The sequence below is a fragment of the Triturus cristatus genome, chromosome 7 (genome assembly GCF_964204655.1).
Source record: "Triturus cristatus chromosome 7, aTriCri1.1, whole genome shotgun sequence".
NCBI lineage: Eukaryota > Metazoa > Chordata > Amphibia > Caudata > Salamandridae > Triturus > Triturus cristatus.
In genome coordinates this window covers 1,688,103,295-1,688,120,119 of record NC_140590.1, presented here as the reverse complement: position 1 = coordinate 1,688,120,119, position 16,825 = coordinate 1,688,103,295, and the positions used below count along the sequence as shown (strand labels likewise).

Here is a 16,825-nt window from a genome sequence, read left to right as displayed (position 1 = left end):
CAGTTTCCGAACTGCAGTGTCCCCAGAAAACGCGAGCGCTCCTGGATTAATAATATAATACCGATGCTCACCACACGGTGGCGCACGTCGCACCTCACAATATTCATACATTGACAGTCCCAGGGACGGCTGAACTGAGTTCACTTTCTGTTATGATGAAACATATACCCATAATATTGAGCATCTAATCCAGCTCGCATCACAAACTGTGTTTTTTAAGTAGCCTGCTCAGTGAAAGTCCTGTTATTTTTTCTTAGAAGAGTTAAAGGCTGTCTTAATTCTGCCAGAATTGAACCAATGACATGCACGCTTCTAAAAGATGCAGGAACGTTAACTCAGTGCACAACTTTCACAGATTTTGTGTGGCAAAGGAGAGTGATATGTGTGAAAGTCCAGTGAGTTGATATGTGTTGAGGACACTGTATGGCTCGCTGAGAAATACAGGATTATGCTTCACTCTCTCTCAGGGCCCCTGGATTTATGCAGCAAAAGAGGATCAAATTATGTGGCAGACTTGAATAAATTATGCGGCAAGAAAAGCCAAATTATGTGGCGTAACAGTATTCCTTCATTATTTTTTCATGGTTACCCATGTTGCTGCATTTTTCTTAACTTTTGATCCCTTTAAACCAGAAACACACTTTTTTGTTACAATCTGCATATTATGCTGCAGATGATGGATTATGTGGTATGTTCTGCAAATCCATAATTAAGAGGAAAAATGCTGCGGATACACTCTCGCATAATTCTAGGGGTCCTGCTCTCTGTGTACGAATTTAACGTATGGACCACAATAACTTTGTTTTTTTTAGTAGAAATTAGGGCATAGAGTGGTGAAAAAAAATTACTCCGAAAGATCATAAATTGGAGGATAAGATGAGATAGTAGGAAGGGGGTGGATAAAAGAGAGCAGAAGGGGGTGATGAAAGCAAAGTCTGGAAGGTAATGTATGTGTGTGTGTATATAGATATACATATATTTATGTTCCCTGAAAAATCAAAGGTTATAGTAGCATTATAATTAGGTGAATTTGTCAGTGTGGACATTACCGTTCTCAACTAAAATAAAATACAGAAATTCACCAGCTTTAGTTAGCAGCGTTAACTATAACTTGCGCCCCGCCATGTTCTGCTTATGACTTCAAATATGACATCACTCATGACATGTTCTAGGACATCATTCATGACATCACTGACATCATTGATGACCTCATCCAATGAGTGTGCTAGTTTTTTTAACAGTTTTCATAGTGGTGGGTAACTACTATATTATATTATATTTCAACTTAATTTTGTACAGTTTGGGTGTAGCTAATGGGTGTAAGTGTATACAAAACGCATGTGCTCGTACTGCACCATAGCTGTATATATGTTACTTTAACCTTTGTTTTTTTTTGTGAATTTCTAGTTTTTTTTAACGTAAAGTAATAATTACCATACGTAAATGTAACAACAGGCTGCGCATGGCCAGGCCCTGTTGCCAACACCCACCATACGGCTGACCACACCCCCAAGGTCACTCATTAAAACTAAGGGGGGAGGAGCCAATTTTGGTCCCGAGGACCCCATCCCCAGGGGTTCGGCATCACTTAGAAGGGGACACATGGACCCTCCTCCCTAGGCTGATTTTGGCCCCTGGCAAACCAATCCCATAGGGCCTGGCTGCATTTTAAAGGGGGAGGGGCATGCGGCCCCTCTCCCCTGGCAACCTTGGGCATGGGAGCCCAACCCCCGGTGCCCACACTATATTTAATGAGGAGTGGGGGACACAGTCATTTCGACCCAAGGAACCCGACTCCCCGGGGTCCGGCAGTATATTGAAGGTTGAGGGGTATGCAGCCTCCCACCAGGGCCCAGCTCGGCCAACGGGACCCCAACTACCGGGACCCAGAAGTATAGTAAAGGGGGAGGGGAGTGTGCAAACCCCGTAGTCTGGCTGATTTCGGCCCCGGGGACCCCAACCCCTAAAGCCTGGCCACATTTTAAAGGTGGAGAGAGGCACGCAGCCCCCGTACACAGGCAGATTCTGGCCCCAGGAATACAATAGAAGAAAAGCAACTCCTCACTCGTTTCACTGTCATTACAACTCTTCCGGAAGTTTTTAGCTTTATCTAGAGAGAGGGGAGAACCCAGTATAAGTCAAAATAATACCCTGACAGGCTTAGAGTGCCGCATAAAGTATGAAAAATGTACGCAGAGAACTCTGGGTATTTCCAAAGTTTAGGTGGAGAGCAGCTCCCGTATAGAGCACGAGACAACACCAGCGACACTCTAATTGTGCTCACCTCAAATGTCTGTTTTTCTAACAACGTTTTTAAGCACAGGATTAGCACAGTGCCGTCCATGCCGAGATAGAAAGGGACTGGTCATAGGCTACATTTTAAATAACTTAAGGGGTCAAGGTACCTGCTGTAGAGATCTTTGTATGCCAAGCAATTCACAAAGTAGCCTAGAGGGGTAAGGTGCCTGCTTCAAACTACAACGTGTAAAATGCAAAACAGAGAGTAGTGTTTTATGTAGCTGGGCAGTAAGTTATTGATTTTATCACAGAGATTGTTTTGTTATTACAGCCACACCCAACCACAGCCACTCCCTTCCGTTTTAAATCCTGACTTTGTGTTTCTCCAGACAGCGCGCTCATAACGTAGGACGCCTGCAAGTATGGATGACATGTGACTCCTACACCTTGTAATCCTCATTGTCCTGTATGAGATTTTCTGTAGATTGATTTACACTCCAGGATGATTGATCCTCTCTGTAAAATAGATGAGAGTGAAGTAAGGAAATTAAATTAAAAAAATAAGTGCTATTCGGGTAATTAATAGTGTAATTACTCACACAGATACATCTGACATTGTCACTGTACATGCACAGCTCTTATTATCATGGGCCGAACAAAGTCAAAAACCTGCCTCAAAATCATAGTTCCTCTTCAGTGCTTGTGAAGTGAAAATAAGCTCCATTCCTCTGGCATCTTTGTGTTAGGCCCAGCCAGGATGAGACCAGACAAAATGAGGGCTGATGGCATTTAAGTGAGGCCTTTGTGTTGAGCCCAGCAGGGATTTGAAAAGTAAGAAATTCCCCTCGCCCCCCTGAAGGTTGCTGCTTTGAGTAGTATGCACACAGCGTGCGGATGCTAGTGATAGTGTTCTGGGATCAGTAAATTACACGCGGACAAATTCAGCATATTTCACTGGGGCCACCTGGATCCCAAATCCGACTCAATATTAGCCGACTGGCTCATCTCATTTCCTGCACTGGTCAAAGTATATTCCTATATTTTACTAATATACCCTACAAAGCTTTTTCCTCCCCAAATAGAGACGTGGTCTCGTGGCTGAGGGCTGAGTGCCTTACACTTTACAGTACGTTTACTCATTTTTGGCATTCACAAACTACTTGCTGAGTTTTACGGCTCTACACTCCGTATACTTATGTGTGCAGAGCTCCCACCACCGGAGACGCCACAGGCAGTGCAGAGAACTCTGCGCACAGAAGTATTGGGAGTGAGGAGTCGTAATACGTGGCACGAACTTTGTGAATTTAGTACTTATTGTAGTATTACGACACGTACTACAAAGTACAGTTTGAGAATCGAGCCCTAAGTTTCAAGCTGTAGCACATTTCAGTCAATCTCTCAGCTTTCCCAATTATCCAAATTGTGTCATTTTGTACAAAAAGTGTTTATCACCTCATGCATCAATATAGTCTGTTGCCAACATTTTTAGGTAACCAATTACATAAGTAAAAAGCGCTGGAATGCGACAAGATATTGAATGAAGAGTACATGGGCACTGCTTCTTCTTTTGTTATGATGTACGGTAATAAATAGCTCCCCATCATAGTAAGTCAGCAGCAAGTAACCCAGAGAGAACAAACATTGCATAACTGGAAAGACCAACCATTAGAGCAACCCATTAAGAACTTAGGAAGCTTGTGTCTGTTGGTTTTTTGTCAATAAAAAAAGAAACCTTACAGTAACACATTTATTCCTCTATGCTTAGCACTCATTAAAGCCGAAAAGCCGATTATTCTGAGCCAGAAGTCACAACAGTGCTGCTGACAACAGCTCCCAGTCCCTAGCAGGGCTGGCAGCGGACGGCCCCTTGCCAATGCGGCTTCAGCAGTAAACAGGCGAAATATTGTTACTCGTAGTGTGTTGTACCCTGAGCACCCAAATGGCTGTCTAGTGTGCTGATCCAAACTCGACTGTCATTGGCAACAAAACGAATGGTGGAAGCGCATTGGCTAACCCATTGCCCTATCCTTGCGTCCTGGGGGCTGAACAAACATGTGAATGGCACAGGAACAAAGCAATGCCTGAAGGTAGATGGCCTAAAGTCCCTCTAAATATATGTACTGTAAATGTATAGTTGTTTTAAGTATTATTTTCAACACAAGTGCTGCCAGACCGCTAAAGCTGTCAGGCCAGACCTAAAAAGCAATATTTGTCTAGTTGTCTTGAAAAAGATGAAAACGCATACGCAGCTCTATTTGTGGCACGCCATTCATCAATAGTGCGAATTTGTGTTCTAAGAGTTTGCATTTCTTCTCAAAGCAGGCACTAGTTTGGAGGGCTCAGTGAAAAGCTCTCTCCCAGCCCACTCCCACGACCCTAGAAAGTACTGTCAAATTTAGAAGAAGCACCACAGTTGCCAGGGGCGTAGCTTGGTCAGTAAGATTGGGGGGGGTGAGCTTAATATTTTCCTACAATCACACTGGCTTATCAAGTTAACATACACTAAAGGAGAAGCCGGGCGTGAGGGGGCTTAGGGGGCAGTGGAAAGAGAGAGGAGTGCAGATTGTTAGAGTTACTTAAAACACACGGCCTCATCTATGAGCCCCTTTGTGCCACCGGAACGTCGCTTTTTGTGACGTTCCCTGGCGCAGGAGACCGCGAGATATTTATCCGGCAGCACAAAGCCACTTTTTATGGCTTAAGGTTGCCTGATAAAGATCGTTCCCGTTAATGCAGTTTTCTGTGTTAAAGGGGCGTGCAATGGGGGTTGCTGAGGGCGTTCCCAGCCACATTCATGGCTTTTTGACACTGCCCCAGATGTACGAGAAATGGTAATTCTGAGGCAGCGCCAAAAACGTATGCCACCCCAGGGGAGGCAGAAGGGAGGCACAACGAGGAGAAATATCTTTATTTCTCCTCGTTTTGTTTTCTTTTTCTATGTGCGCTGCATTCTTCAGCACACATAGAAAGAGGAAAACGCCTCTTGTGATTGTTATTGTGCAGGAAGGTTATTCTTCCTGCACAAAAATAATCTCCCTTCAACACAGGCACCCTTGCACCATGGTGCAAGGTGCCTGTGTTGGTGCACGGCAGCCCAGTGTGCGCCGGCGCAGGGGAAAAGGACAGGACTGCGCCCCATATAATAGATAAAGTGCATTCCTGCCCTCTTCTTTTGCCGCAGGGCAGCGCAGCAGGAAGGCCTGCGGTGCTGCCCTATGGCAAAAACTAATAAATGAGGCCCACAGTATTTTTGAAAATAACCAACATTTTTAAGACCTTCAAAACAGAGACAAGAGTGTGTGTGTCTGTTTGTCTGTGCTTGTATGTAAAATTCTCAGGTGAAATCCAACAGACACCTCACCATACCCAAGTAAAAGCGCCTGCGTGTAATTATTAACCAGACGATAGATTTATTAGGGGGGTGTAAGACCCCAAACACCCCCCTTCAAGCTGCGCCCCTGACCGTTACCTGTGTTAACCCTTGAGTGACCATGTGCCCTTGTCGTTTCCCAGCAGCGCAAGAGACTGGAGGCGAATCAAGGCACAGATATGAACACCATGAGAGTCTGCACACTACGCAATCTAGCAAACCCTGCACAAACACATCTTGATAGCTTTATATATAAGACTTTACCCCAGAACCAAGGTAGACATGGAACAATGCCCCCTGGCAGCAAGTAGAAGGGAGGAGGGGGGTCACCTGTATAGACAGATCGGTGATATGACAACTCACTCTGGAAGAAGTTTTTCCTGCCTTTTGTCCAGTATCCTGTGGAGGTAACCAAGGGGTGGGTGGGGAGAGGCAGCTGGTTTGCATGCAAATTCGTAGCATGTCATGCAAATCCCTTACAATCACAGCGCCCTGCTATGCAGCGTGACACCCTTTCCATGCCAGGGGAGTCTGAGGTAGTCATTTCTAGGGATTCCTCACTTTTCCTTCTCCGCCCCCCCCCCATACTCGCCCACTTTCTCACTGTTTGCCACTCACGAGTGCTTGCAACTTTACACCCTTCTTTCCCTTTCAAAATCCTTTCTTCTACATCTCTTTCTTTCCCTCACTCCCTTCTAATTTTACTCCTACCCTGCCCTCCACTCTTGTCCTCTTTCTCACTCTCTTTATGTTTTTTTCTCTAAATTGTCGTTTGTCCCCCTCTCCTGTTTTCTTTTTTTTCTCTCTACTATTCTGTCTCAACACTTTCCATCATTATTTGCCCTTTCCAGCTCTCTCACTCTCATAATTCACTGTCAATATTTCCTTTATTTTGTCCCTTTTTTACACCCCATCTCACTCTTAACATTGTAATGCTTTCCCTCACACATATATTTAATACTTTCAATTGCTGAATCTTATTTTTTTTATTCGCCTCGTCCTCCTTTTTTCCCCTTCTATCATAATGTTCTTTGCCCCTCCAGTTTTCATGTATTCCTTTTTTTGGCCTTTGTTTTCTTTCCCCTGACTCACTCGATCTTCACCTCCACTCCATCTATATTTATATATCTCCTATAAGCACTGTGGTAAAAAGCTCTGACTTGTAACATTCATACTTTGTGGTTCATTTAATCGTTCTCTCTCAAAGGGAACATGCAGCACTAAACTCTCTGTCTGTGACTTTCTTGCTCCCGGCAGGCGCAGGTCCGCCCACAGTGTGGCCGACTGGTGGCCTTCAGTTCGGGTGGAGAAAACCCTCATGGCGTGCGGGCTGTGACGCTCGGCCAGAGATGCGCCATCGCCCTTTGGTTCACGCTGTCTCCGGAATATTCTGAACAGGTAATAGGAGCCGAAACAAAAGCAAGAAAACTTGGGTAACCACCATGGAAGTGATGTCTCAAAGGGTTCCTTTACCAAGAAGTGACTTTCCATGTCACTGAAGGATGAGGTGGGTTCACCCAGGCTGGTTTACAGAAGTGCCACCCAAGATTGGGCAATAGTGCTTACTGAAAATATTCTAATACCAAACGTTGCGAACCCTTGTTAGTTAACGGTGCTCCGAAAAAGTCTCAGTAGGATCGTCCGCCAACGGCCATAGATGGAGGTTCTACTAGCCTTCCCCGGTGTTTGTGAATGATGGCGTTGGTCTAACGGAACCATTCTACCAGAGGGTTGTTTATCTCGAGACAATGGAGAAAGAGCTTCAAAGGATTTTTACTTCCAGGGCTGCTACCCGTGTAATTCATAGCTAGATAGGTTCACTTAGACGTTTTTAGGGCCAGTCGCCCATGTCAGGTCTCTCAAAATGTTAATATACCGAAGAGCTGCCCAGGAATTCTGGTTAACGAGACTGTAGTTTTACTATGCACTGTAGGGTCTTAAACTTAGGACCAACGATGGACGACATGCCTTCTAATGGATTGACAACAGTGGTATCCAGCACTGGTCGCGAGTGATGGCTGTGACTTTAATCCAAGGTGCATCAAGATCAGCCATTCCTTCGTCAGCAAAAGGCGACTCTGTCAAGTCCAGATGCATTAGCCACTGGCCAGTGACAGAACAGTTTTCACCGATTACAGTCAATCAATAAATCAGTAGATTTGTAGAGCGCTTCTTGTCAGAGTATCCCGGCTCTCGCAGGGTCCAGTTGATTAGCAAAATAGTCAGATCTTCAGGGACTTTTGGAACACTGGAAGAAATGGGGAGATCCAGAGATCAAAGGGCAGCTCGTTTCATGTTTACTCTGCCAGGTAGGGGTAGGAGCGACCTCCGCATAGCCTACACCGGATGTTGGAGCTGAGGGTTAGAGAAGGGCAGGGGTCTTTGACAATCAAAGGAGTTTCTTCTGAATGTTTCTACATGAGTGCCATCGAACCTTGATCAATGGTGGACTGAGCATCTCAAACCTCTCAATGCTTGGCACTGCCAACCCTCGTCATTTGTTGAAGCGCTGGTTCTAAATCTGGCAAGAAAATGTGCATGCACAATAAGTATATCCAGCGGAAAAGACTCAAATCTATTCTATAATAGGGACAGCACTTCATGATGATTTGTGAAAGACAATCCGGTATTGACACAAGTTCAATATGTATAAATCAAGAGAAAAGACAAAAGGACTCGTCCTCCTATTGTACTTAACCATAAACAAAGAGAACCCATCCGTCACTTGACTTACACTTCTGGTTTGGAAAACAGAATGTTTTCTTTAGATAACCCTCATCCACCATGGTATTCCCTTGGTGGCATGCTTCATCATTCGGTTCTGCGGAACGGGGCGTGCTGCGACCTACGAGTTACGCGGGAGCACTTATGGTGTTGTTTCAAATAGATGAAGAGACTGTAAAAAAAATAGGAGTGGGAGAGGGAGTTTGTGAAAGATTAAAAATACCTGTCTAGTAGGAATTTTTTTTAATTCGTACCTCTAACCGGTATGTTTCAAGCCCTACCCCAAGGCTCTTCATCAGGACCAAGGATTACTACTCCCTGATTCCACTCCTGTCAACACTCTAGTTGTGAAGAAACTGCATGTGAAGAAGGTAAAATAAACATACAGCACAGTTTTGGTGTTGTATCCGGAGCCACGGTCGGGCTTTCCCTATGAGATTTGGCAAGGGAGTAGCCTCGGAATAACTGTGACTACAGGCGTCCCTTCCCCCCGTTTGGACTCATGATGCCAGATTTAGGCATCCTACATATCTTCCAGATATAACACCAACACGGTGCTGTATGTATATTAGACCTTTTTCAGCATGCAGTTGCAGCTGCGGGAGTGGAAAGCGAATCTGTCCTCACAGCAAAAGGGCAAAATGGAACGACCTAGTGCTTGTAATGGAACAAGTGCAAAAGGAATTAAAATGGTGGTCACAAGAAAACATGCAATAGGATAGGCATTTTACAGAACTATTCTCCACTGTGACCATCACCACAGACAAATCACACAGATGCTGTGATGCTCACACAGAAGCCTGAAAATCAGGGGCAGTGGACTCAACAGCAGGCAGTGGAGATCATCAGCCTAAAGCCTTTCACTCACAGAGGGAAAGAAAGTTCAAATCCAAACACTACAACAACAGCCTACGTCAACATACACGGTGGAACACAGTCATACTCTCTTCAGAACTAGTCCTAGACTAATGGAGTTGGTCTACTAACAGAGGAAAAACCCTAGGTGCAGTCCTAGGGGCTCACTAGATGTAGAACTATTTAAAACAAGAGAGAAAATGCAAAATGACAAAATTTAAGCAATGCTCTGTCAATTAACTGTGTGATCAACAAATACAGAAAAAGATGACAAAGATGTGGATAGAGCATCACTGGGTGTAGAAAAAAAAGGGGTACCCCTAAATGAGTTTCCTAAATCAGGGCGAAAAACCAATGTTTGTAAATAAACATTTAGGAAACAAATAAAGAAAGGTGGACCTATACTATACAATAACAATATGTGACCAGAAGAATTATTATTATTCCAAAATATGTTCTTTTATTGAAAATGATCTGATATATATATTTTTTATATTTATTTATATTTTATAATATTGTTGCCCATAAATAGACAGACAATAAAGTGCATACAAAGCTACAGACAAAAATATAATAAATAACGGATTTGATACAAAATGTATACCAATCTAGTGGTTATAGATGACATACTCAAATTTTTTTTAAATGTCCAAAAGAACCTGAATGGCTAACATAGTTGGAATCAAATCAAAATGAGATAAACCATTTCAAATTTCTAACAAAAGTGACTAACATAATTGGGATCTTTTTACCAAATGACCAAAAGAACCAAAATGGCTAACATAATTAGAATCTACGCACGTTTCGGCGGGACGCCTTCTTCAGGTATACATAAGTCTTGTGTAAATAGTCAAGTTAGAAAGGAAAGAGAAATTATTTGAAAATTGTAGTCAGACCGTTGACTCTGGGCCGACTTGAATACTTTGACTGGAAAACTATCAAGACACTGTATAAATGTTTCGGATCCAAGTCATAGATGGCTGTTTCTGAGGGTGGGATGCAATGCCCCCTGGATTCTCCTTAAAGTATGGTGGGGGTTGTTTAAGATTGACTTGCGCTTTCCAGTTGCTTTAAAATCTAGATAGGTGGCAAGCAATGGTCATGTGAAGATGTAACACCCTTGGATCACGGAATGTTGCAGAAATACGTGAAGAGAATACCCTATACGATGGCGAACGTCTTATTACCTGATGCGGGGACTGAGCGTTGGTTGAAATAATGTTGTTCACGGCGCGGACATGAAAACGCTGTGTCCAGGTTGATATACCGAGCCCGTGAACAATGATGAAAAGTTTGCTCGTGGGCTTAGCGTCTCCTATGCAGATATCTAGGCTGCTGCTGTCTCCATTATATAGTCCCTAGGCACATGATATGGCCGTGCCGCGTATTTTGGTGAGATAGAGGGCCATCACTGGGCACATCATACAGGTTGTTCCTTTGAGCACTAACTTACAATAAGACAATAAAGATCCCAAACAGGGTAGAGTTACAGATATTGCAACAGGGGAGAGCCTCCCACCCAGATCATTTGAGCCTCAATCTTGCAGCAATGCTCAGAGTATTTAGAGTTTGGATAACTGAATCTGTGCACCAAATGCTTGGAGGTTATAATTGGGGCAAGAAAATCGACCACACACAAATGTTATGCTGCGAAGTGGACAAGGTTTATAATGTGGGGCAACAAACAGACTATACAAGAAAACAAAACAAATGGGACAGCTGCTGTCAGATCTTTGATATACTCTTAAAGACAAACATGTCTTAGCCCTTATTAAGAGAACATCTATCAGAAATTGTAGTATACACCAAAGGAGGAAGGGACATAAACCTGTTCATAATAACAACAATCAAAAGATTCCTCGAGGGAGCTAAGAATGTTAATCCACCTAAAACAGCACCCCTCCAATGTGGAACCTTAATTTATTACTAACAAGATTACTGAAATCACCATTTGAACCAATTCAAAAGGCTCCATTAAAACACCTTTCACTAAAGACTGCTTTCCTTATGGCAACCACTTCCTTATGCAGAGTAAGTGAGATACAAGCTAACGAAATTACCTAGAGATGCATAAATACACGGTTATATTGAGGCCTAACCCCAAATTTAAATTCAAAGTTGTTTCAGGGGTTCAGGCAAATAAGTCCTTTCAACTACCCAGTTTTTTCAGCAACCAAACACAATTTGAGACAGCTTAAGAAAAACTAGATGTTGAAATGGCAGCTATGTACTACTATAGTACAATGGCAATCCCTTCACCAATACACAATGGTACAATACTGTTACACGATATCACACAAAAACAATTCAATATCCCAATATTTGTTACATTTATTATAAAAAGCATACATGTATCACAGTTAAAATCAATTATACATTGCCCCAAAACATGTTAAAAACACATCATTTACACAATTGTAAATCAAAATACAAATCACAACCTGTTATGAGCCCGCATAACAGAAAACCTAAATAGACAGTGCACTTTGTCATCTATTACACATCCTGCATGGCCATCAATTTATATCCGCAGTTTGTGATATGTTAGACACAATTATATCTCCAAATAACTACGGTGGTCCCCTGGATTGTGTATGTAACTTGCGTCGACGCGTTTCGATGGTTTTTTCTTATAGAGCCATCTTTTTCAAGACAATTCATAGGCTTATATTCTTGTCGGCTCAATTCGAACCTTTATGTTTCCCTTCCTTTAGCTTGAACAAAGCTCCATGTGCTTCTTGTTAATTCAAGTCCTTGGGAGTTGTGTATTCCGTCCGCGATGTGCAGAGTTAAGGAACACTTGCTGCGTTCACGTGGACACGCTTCTTTGGCTGTTGCTAATATGGAAATGTCGCTCAATTGTTATTTTCAAAGGCAGCGGGGGTCCATTAAAATCCTCCCTTGTATAGCACCACCTTGCGGCCTGTATTTTCTGACGCCGATACGGGAGTACTCCTGCTCCGTCTTTCCTGAGGTGGTGCTATACAAGGGAGGATTTTAATGGACCCCCGCTGCCTTTGAGAATTAACAAGAAGCACATGGACATAGATATAATTGTGTCTAACATATCACAAACTGCGGCTATAAATTGATGGCCATGCAGGATGTGTAATAGATGACAAAGTGCACTGTCTATTTAGGTTTTCTGTTATGCGGGCTCATAACAGGTTGTGATTTGTATTTTGATTTACAATTGTGTAAATGATGTGTTTTTAACATGTTTTGGGGCAATGTATAATTGATTTTAACTGTGATACATGTATGCTTTTTATAATAAATGTAACAAATATTGGGATATTGAATTGTTTGTGTGTGATATCGTGTAACAGTATTGTACCATTGTGTATTGGTGAAGGGATTGCCATTGTACTATTGTGATTAGTACCCCTTTCCCCTAATCATACGAGGGGTCGCTCTCAGTTTGATATACACAGCTATGTACTACTTACAGCAAATTAAAACAAGAAGCAAAAGTTTTCAATGCTACGATTATTGGCAGGGAAAGATTTACAAGGCAGACCAACTGCTCATTCCACAGGGAAGAAAGGGACTTCAGGAGCTTTCTAAGGGAATGTATGCCTGCAAGACATGTGTAGAGCAGCCACTTGGACTTCAGTAGATGTATTTGCTAAATACTGTTGTGTAGATGTACAATAAAGAGGCGAGGCTCAGGTGGTACGAAATCTAAAAGAGTCATTTCGGTCTCCCCAAACTTCACACTCCTCCTCCACTATAGGATAATACCACTTTAAATTCAGGGCACACCATTGTGAATCCAGAGGAGATTCACACTGCAAAAGAAATTGGTTCCTTGACTGTAACAATAGTTTTACATCATGAAACTCTTTGAGATTCTCTTGACCCTTCTTCCTTCCTGGGGAAGGAGGGAAGTTGATGCAAAAAGTGGGGAAAGAAAAGAGAAAAAGAGTCCGAAGATGTCATCTACGTAGAGAGTCATTGTGGCCTTATGCTGGGCATCATAGGAAGTTCCTTTTAACTACGTCTGTGGTCGATACATACAGCGAAAACTGCTTACCTTTACACAGTGTTTCAGCACCTGACTGCTAAAGGATGGAATAGTTCACAGCATGTGAACCTAGAAAAGTTCAAAGCTAAACAACTATTGCAAGAGGTAAGTAACCTGTTTCTTTTTGTGGCAGAGCACTGAAAAGACAGCAATGCAAAGCATAAAAAGCATAGACTAGTAGGAACAACAAAAATGTGACTTCTGTATTACTGAAAGCAGTTAAGGTGGCCTAGGGCAGGGTATAAAACAAAGAAATGTGAACAACGCAAAGTAGTGGCCTGTATGAGCTAAGCAAAGGACATTGTAGCAGGGAAAAATACACGTCCCACGATGCTGACATCTACCAATATCCCTGGTCAGAACTCAATTTTGAGTTTATATTGCTATCCTAGCACAATTCACACTGCCCAGCCTTCCTCAGCTAGTCACTTTTGTGCCCATCTGGCCTCACCTTCACTTTTCTCCATTTCAGGAGAGAACCGAAGCCGAAGAGTATCTGAAACAAATGGAGCAATCAGCCGCCAAGACGTCTCAGGTGGAAGAGAACAGCAGGAGCGAGCGCGGCCATTCCCCAGAGCCTCCAGGTGCCGGGGAGAGAGGGGACCACCAAGGCCGGACCCACAAGAAGAAGGCATCAACAAACAGAAGAGATGAACTCTAAGAGCAGTCCTACAAGGGTGGGAAAGACTTCTATGTGTTTCAGAGATCTGGGTCCTGGCAGTGGCTACCAGAATTATCCCTTGGACATTCCTTGAGATTCTGCCGGCCTGTCACTACAACTGCAGCAGGGGATTCTGAAGGCACTGTAGGCATCCAAGGCGCTTACTGCTCTTCAGCTGGACCTCCAGAGGCACTGCCTACACCTGAGCGGGCCTTCCTTTTGGCCCACTTTTTATTATGAGGACATAAAGCTGACTCTCTTATTTAATTGCATCCTCTAATTGATGTGTGTGGGGTGTTTGATCTCTCATGTTAGGCCCTTGAAGCTTCAGCAGTGCAGAAGGTATGCAGGATGCCTTCAGAAAAAACAAATGAGAAGATGGTGTGAACATTGGACAACAATAATAAAAACAAGTACAATGAATGTCTCCCAACAGTTTTATTTGGCTCAAACATTAATGTCTCAATGCAATTGAATGGTCAGATTTGGCTAAAAAAGCCAAATACAGAAATACTGTCATTGAGTGGCAAAAAAGACAAAAGGAGCTTTTTGTTGATCAAGCCTTTCCCATCCAGTGGTGGAGCACACAAAAGAATACGCACTTGAACAGACGAGTATGTCCACAACACACCGTTCAGCATAGAACAGAAGCAAAAAATGGACTGTTGTGATTGTCACCACCCTGTGGCACAACATAGAACAGAAGCGGTGTGCCCTCTGAATATCGAAACCGCAATATCGATGGGACACGATATCGAGGACAGAATGTCAAAACTAAAACATCAACAAGTTAGTCTAGATTTTCTATACCTAACTCCGCATATATGTAACTACACTGTACATTAGTCTTCAAGGCATGTAGAGGTGGAGATATGAATAGAAAATCTATACTTCCCTATATGCAGTTACCTTTCGATATGACGTCCCTCGATATTCTGTCCTCAATATTCTTGTACCGTGATATTGTTGGTGTCGATATTCAGTAGTACAATCAAGAGAAGCTAATGCCGGACCATTGTGATTGTCCCCGCGCTGTGGTACAATATAGAACACGACGACTCTTGGTCGTTTGAGCCAGTCCCCACCACGTGGTACAAGAGAGAACAGAAAGCAGGCTTTTGGTCTTTTGAGCCAGTCCCTTATGTGTGGGACGAGATACCACAGACAACCAGCTCTTGATCTTTTGGGTCAGCCCCCAAAACGTAGTACAACACAGAACAGAAAACAGGCGCTTGGTCTATTGAGCTGGACCCCAACACGTGGTCCAGCAAAGAACATAGAATGAAGTACATGCTGGATAATGAAAATACATCCATTTTATTTATTTAACTTAAATATACATTAACATAAGTTAAAACATAAAATTATTTAAATTAAATAAACAGTAATGACAGCTAAAGGTAATGTATAGTGTCAAAGTAAGCATTAGGGACACAAAAACAAATTAATTAAAGTAACCAAAAATACAATAATATAAAAACTACATGGTAAAGGATATAGTAAAGGTTAGTTTTAAAAAGAAGACACATGAAAATTGTAGATAGAAGGGGAATAAAATGAGGAAATGGTAAAAATATGCAACAACATACCTCGCACGAGGAAATTGCGAACGAGGAAAAACAAGCATAAAGGGGCTGGAGATAAAATGGCATGCAAATGAGGTTAACCTGGAGCCACATACTAATATATTTACAAAAAAATCTCCGGGAACTAGAATGAAAGCTCAGCTTTGCATGTTTATCATGGTCCTCGTCTGCACGCCAGGTGTGAGAGTGAGCAAACACAGATTTGAAATGTTGATGCTAGGTGAGGAATCCTCCCTTTGATGAACCTTACTGTTTTCCCCACCAGCTGGACTCGGGAGAAGAGCAACAACTGCTAGATCACAATACAGCAATCTACAAGACCTGGCACTTTGCTTGCATAACACAAGCTGATGCTAGCCCAGGAGGCAACTATGCCATCACCTCCTCCCCTGGTCCCATGTGGTACTGCTGTCTGCCCTCTTCCATCTTGTGGGACCGGTAGGCTGGAGTGACTGCGGTAAGGAAGCCACTGCTACCTTCGTTTCCTGCCACTTTCCATGGAATGCCACCTTTTCCCCTGCCATAGTCTGTTTTCCTGTTTTCTCCGCTGCTTCCGTTTCTTTTTCTTTTTTGCTCTCCACCCGTGTCGTTGTTGCCAGGGCCAGACTGGCCGTTGCAGGCACCGGGCATTTCCCCTGGGGGCCGATTTAGTTACAGGGCTGTTTTTGCAGCATAGCTGCAATTTCAGCCGCTGTAACGAAATCGGCTGAAACCGGCCGTGTCAAACAGCTCGGCCGCACCCCCAATCCCCCGGGGGGCCGGCCGAGCGCTTTGCCAGGGCCGGGTTTGGTTCCTAGTCCGGCCCTGGTTGTTGCGTCAGCTGTTGCAGATGTCTTTCCTGTACAGCGACGTTGTAAGGCATGGGGGCAAAGTGGGCTCTGGCCCAGGGCCCCAGTCTATCTGGGGGTCACTGATAGACCCGCTTTGTTCTCCACATAGTCCTGCGCTAATGACCTTGAATGATTTGATTGTTTTAAAGACCATTTTGTTTTAATTATTTTTTAACACAAGTGATGTGAGGGAGTCAATTACAGACATTTTGCATACAAATATTATTTGTTTTTCAACACCATGCTACATCCATCAAAAACTTACTTTTAGATCTAAATCGCACCTCACATATGAGAAATAGCAGTCGGTTGCAGAGGTTAGTTGCAATTATATTATTTTTTTGATAAACAGATTTTATAGAATTTTAGGCCATCAAAAGTGGCAAAGGGGACCATTAGGCCCATAAGCATCACAATACAAAGCAAAGTGTTGTAACTGTGCAAAGCAGCAACACTCAAGCGGTGCACCGTAATTAGGATAAGCAATGTCCAAGAGTCCATATCTATTACATTCTTAGATAACCTGACCCAACT

General features: G+C 43.1%; 2 protein-coding genes across 2 annotated transcripts in view; both read left to right on the top strand.

The window, feature by feature from the left end:
- Positions 1–14,298, top strand: part of P3H3 (prolyl 3-hydroxylase 3) — a 76,430-nt gene extending 62,132 nt beyond the window's left edge. The window contains 2 exon segments of the mRNA XM_085619851.1: positions 6,866–7,006; positions 13,687–14,298. Of these exon segments, the coding sequence (XP_085475977.1) occupies positions 6,866–7,006; positions 13,687–13,875 (330 nt within the window). The 3' untranslated portion in view covers positions 13,876–14,298.
- Positions 14,299–15,781: 1,483 nt separating this feature from the next.
- GNB3 (G protein subunit beta 3) overlaps positions 15,782–16,825 on the top strand; it is a 160,487-nt gene continuing 159,443 nt past the window's right edge. Inside the window, exon 1 of the mRNA XM_085619850.1 lies at positions 15,782–15,918. The gene's annotated coding sequence lies outside the window, so the exon portion shown is untranslated. The remainder of the gene's footprint in view (positions 15,919–16,825) is intronic.